Source organism: Sinocyclocheilus rhinocerous, unplaced genomic scaffold (genome assembly GCF_001515625.1).
Source record: "Sinocyclocheilus rhinocerous isolate Xijiao unplaced genomic scaffold, SAMN03320098_v1.1 scaffold147, whole genome shotgun sequence".
In the NCBI taxonomy this organism is placed as follows: Eukaryota; Metazoa; Chordata; class Actinopteri; order Cypriniformes; family Cyprinidae; genus Sinocyclocheilus; species Sinocyclocheilus rhinocerous.
In genome coordinates, this window is record NW_015651498.1 from 1,106,239 (window position 1) to 1,111,290 (window position 5,052).

At 33.8% G+C, this 5,052-nt stretch overlaps 1 protein-coding gene across 2 annotated transcripts in view; it reads right to left on the reverse strand.

Moving 5' to 3' along the window:
* Positions 1–1,277, reverse strand: part of LOC107712967 (glycine N-acyltransferase-like protein 3) — a 3,934-nt gene extending 2,657 nt beyond the window's left edge. The window contains exons 1-2 of one of the 2 annotated variants that reach the window (XM_016518366.1): positions 824–899; positions 621–728 (exon numbers count right to left, since the gene is read on the reverse strand). In XM_016518366.1, the coding sequence (XP_016373852.1) occupies positions 621–641 (21 nt within the window). In that variant the 5' untranslated portion in view covers positions 642–728; positions 824–899. Of the gene's footprint in view, positions 1–620; positions 729–823 lie in introns of both variants that reach the window. The other variant, XM_016518365.1, reaches the window with a different exon arrangement.
* Between the last annotated feature and the right edge of the window lie 3,775 nt (positions 1,278–5,052).

Below are 5,052 nucleotides of genomic sequence, written 5' to 3' on the forward strand. Positions count from 1 at the left end.
GTTTTTGGTGGTTATCAGTGCATTTCAATGGTTCAAAACAGATATTAACACTTCAATATGTTGGTTTATTAACATTACATCAGTTATTGAAATATGGTATTTTATTGTGAATTTAAATTAAATCTGTAAAACCTAAAATGTTGCTACCATATTTTTTACGGTGAAGTTCTGGCAACCACAGCTGCCGGTATTTTACCGTAAATGTCACAGATTTTTTTTTTTTACAGTGTATATATGTTGTAATTTTGTAATGTGGTTTAAAAAATATATTTAGCTTTAATTATTTTTTGTAGTTTTTAATAATTTTACTTTTTTAACTTTTATTTTTATAATTTTGTTTCAGTTAGTTGCCAAGTTTGAATTTTCATTTAATTTTTTAAGCTGAAGTTTTCCATCTAATATTTATGTTTTATTTTATTTCAGATTTATTTCAGTCAACAAAAATGTGTTTTAATAGTTTTAATTTACAGTTACAGCACTGAGCGTTGCCTATAAAGTATAGTTTTTCATATGCCTTGGTTTACCTCAAATACCACAGTTAAACTATGGTTGCTGTTAAAACATGGCTAGTTTTTGTAAACGGAGAACAATAGATGTCTGAATCTGTAAAATAATGTTACCTGAACTTTCGGTTTGCACATAATGACAGTGAAATCTGGCCACTGATCTGCAATAACCTCCAGATTGTGAGGTTTCCCTCTGTTTATGTTGAATATACAGCCATAAACCTGGAAAACAAGTGAAATAAACAGCTGTTAGTTACCCAGCTGCCCTTGAGCGAGTGAAAATGAAACCTTTTCAGTCAAAAGTAAAGTACGTAAACCTTTCTAGAGTCGGCACACCTTGATGGACTCGGGAAAACTCTGCTTCAAAACGCTTTCAGCTTGTTTGAGCTCCTCAGTCCCAAGAATGATCATTTTGTGCACATAAGACGCTCATGGAAATCAGAAGACCAACAAAGTGTTAACAAAAACTCTCAATGCCGAGTGCAAAGTCAAGGAAGTTGTTTTCAAAGACAAAACAGCAGTGCACTTCAGTTTCACATGTTCATGTGAACACAGCATGCAAACGTGGATCATTTCTATCAAATATTAACACTTTCCTGCTGTTCAAACCAGCTTGAAGTGGTTCATGTGCACGGTCATGCTAGTCTCCACCCGGCTTATACTGATCAGACTGGTTTGGATTGATAGTTTAACGTGCTCAGAACCAGCTTAGACCATCTAAAACCAAAAAGAATAGTTCCTTAAGTCTTTTTAAGCAGGAGATAATGTGGACTGCTCAGTGTCGGGTCCTGATGCATGCAGCTGGTCTGGTCATATGACCTGAAAGATGATGTAAACACATCAGTGCAGCTGCAGTGAAGAACATGAGAATGTGAGATGGATTTTCTGTGATCATCTGCATTTGATGAGTCAGTGAGCGTCTGTCCGTCAGCAGGATGCAGAAACACGAGAAGCTCTTATGCAGCAGATAAATAGAGGTGTGTTAAACTGTCAGGATTTTATGGCTGTTAATGTTTCCACCCTCATACGGATACACCCAGATGATTTTGGCTTTGCTTTTGTTCCCTCAGATTCACAACCTGCCAAGATGGTTTGCATTCTCACTCTTTTTACATCCATTTTCTCAGCTTTTATTGTCTCAGGAGACAATGTGAAACTAGATTACAACCATAATGTCATTAATGTGGCCAACTTTGCCATGGACGTCCATAATCGCATGAGTAGCTACCCTTATGTCTTTAAAGTGGTGGATATCTTATCAGACGCAGCTCAGGTAAGAGTCAAGATCATCGCATAACATACGTCTCCTTTACTCTGATGTATTTGATGAGATATTGTGTTTGTTGCAGCTCTATCCTCCTGCACGAGTTAAATACACGCTACAGATACAAGCTGCGCAGACGGTCTGCGAGAATCACGCCAGTGTGAATCTAACAGACTGTGCTTTGCAGTCTAATGCAGAGGTGAGAAATAACATCTAATAATAATTAGATGAGCTCAGAGTTTGTATTTTCATTGTGTTTTGTGATGCATTTCGTGGAATATCGAATTTTTATTCCCTGAAACCAGTGATAAGCACTACATTTTTTGGTTAAGCACATATATTTTGGGCATATGCAATTTGCAACCCAATGTAAATATTGTTGAATACTATTTGCATCTGTCTAATGAAATAAGATAAATTAAATAAAATATTTTGCATGTAAATTAATGTTAATATACACTATTTGCATTTTGTTCAATAAAATAAAATAGTTTAAAATAAATAAAAATGAAAATTTACATAAATTTACATAAATAGATCATTTTTGCATTGTGGTTTTGTTAAATGTTAATATACGCTTTTTGCATTTTGTCCAATGAAATAAAATATTTTGCATGTAAATGAATTAATGTGTAATTGAATCTAAGATCATTTTTTGCATTGTATTTTTAGTGAAATATGAATAAAAATGATCTAAACAGATTTTTTTAAAACTATGAAATTCTGGTTACGCACATATATTTTAGGCATATGCAATATGCATCTCAGTGTCAATGTTAAAGGGGTCATATGATCTTTAAAAAAGCATCATTATTTTGTGTATTTGGTGTAAGAGAATATGTTGACATGCTTTAATGTTCAAAAAACACATTATTTTTCAAATACTGTACATTATTGTAGGTCCTCTATGTTATCTATGCACAGTCAGCTTGTAACACTCCAAAGAGAAAGGAAAACTTGAAATCGCATCATATGACCCCTTTAATATGTACTATTTGCACTTTGTCCAATACAACAACAAAAATATAAAACAAATAAATACATAAATGAAATGAAGTATTTTGCATGTAAACAAATTCATGTGTAATTGAATTTGTGAACTGATCTCTCATTAGTTTTTGCATGTGTTAAATATTAATATGTAAATATACTTATACATAGCTTTCTTAACAACTACTGTGATTGAAAGTTGATAGCTCTTAAATATTGTAGTAATTTCTGGTGTTTTCTTGTTTTTCTATTTTCTCAGATCATGACCTGCTCCTTCACTGTCATTGCAGTGCCAGGAAACGATTATATCCCCAAACACCTGCTGTCAGATCACTGTGTCTGACTGGATCTGAGGATCATGATACAGATGCTTTCTAATGAAGACATGCTTTATTTATGAATTAACATATATGGTATGTTGCATCAAAATAAAATAAAATCAGAGCCACTTGCTTTGGTCAGTCAATCACACTCATGTAACTCCAAGTATAATTTTCAAGTGATTTTCTGACTGCAGAGACCATGTCAGGTTGTCATGGCGACGATACATCTCACGCTTACTTGTAAGGACTTGTGAGTCTATTTTTGCTGTGCTAAACTTAGCAATAAACACATAGAAAATGCACTATAAATGTTTGTCGATGCAATCTTTTTCAAAGAAGGCTTTTTATTAAGCAAATAAAGGAGTGATTTACTCACCCACTGCTTTAAAATGGATATCCACAGAATATTAAGCAGCATAAACTGTTTTTAACATTGATAATAATAAGAACCATTAGTAATAACTAAGCACCAATAATTAATCGGCACATAAGAATGATTTCTGAGGGATCATTTTAAACTGGAGAAACGGTCTGTCGACTATCTCCGTACGAAAAGTCCAGTAATTGCTGAAGAAATTGCTCCCGCTCCTTTACAAACTGCAGTTACTGTTGCTCCCATTGCTGCTGCTGCTTCTGCAAACACTTGTTAGACTACTATGCGCAGCCAGCCCTGGCTCTATTTGTTTAAAAAACAATAAAAATATTATGTGCATCCAGACATGCGCAGTATTAGTCCCGTCCAACTCTTACGAAAAGAAAGGAATTAGAGAATAAGGTCAAATGTGCAAAACTGACAGACACGTGGTATGAAAAGGAAAACGCTAAGGATTTTTATTGGCCCTATTTTTTTCTCACCCTGCCAAAATTTCGACTGGCTCCGACACCAAAAAACAAAATAAATAAATGTAAAATTATTAAATAAATGTTAAAATTAATGCAATCTTGAATTCTAATCCTTGATTGCAGTTTCCATATCACAGCAAAACTAGTAATAGGCCTATAAAGTTCAAACAAGACAAAACTGTTTAAAAAGACAAGTAACCAGTCAGTAATTAAATGAGACCAAATTACAAGCAATAGCTCAGATAAATACAACAGAACAGAGATACAAATGAAATAAACAGTGCTTTCATTTTCCAGTTAACAGTAGTATTCACGTACAAAAATCGAATAATCACCAAGCAGGGTATGGACATAATTTTGAATGTATGTATTTGTCAGCTCAAGCAATTCATTCTGTTTTAAATCTTATTTGGTTGATTTTAGCTACACTTGTAGCATATTTAACGATTTGATCTGAATTTTATTCTTCTCCTCTACTTTTTCTTTAATTTAAAATGTCAGCAGTTGCAAGTTGTTTAAAACATGAGCTATAAATATGAATAAAACTGTCACAACGTGATATACTGTCATATAAAATGCTATGTCAAGCTAAGCTGTTGTTTTTATAATGTCCTTTAATTTCCTGAATAACAAATTGTAGTTCGTATCTTCATTAGTAGCGGCTCCTGACCATAAATTTAGATGGAGAAGATTCTGGGTCGTAGCGCTATAATTAGCACTTTTGCGTTTGGTTCTAGAAATTTCTAGAACTCTAGAAATATAAAAGCTAGAAACGTCATTTTTGTTTGGATTTAAAGGGATAGTTCACCCAAAAATTAAAATGTGATGTTTATCTGCTTACCCCCAGGGCATCCAAGATGTAGGTGACTTTGTTTCTTCAGTAGAACACATATGATGATTTTTAACTCAAACCGTTGCAGTCTGTCAGTCATATAATGGAGGTGAATTGGAATCACGGCTTTGAGAGTAAAAAAAAACATACACAAACAAAACCAAATTAAACCCTGCGGCTCGTGACGACACATTGATGTCCTAAGACACGAAACGATCGGTTTGTGCCAGAAACCAAACGTTATTTATATCATATTTTACCTCTAATACACCACTATGTCCAACTGTCTTTGGG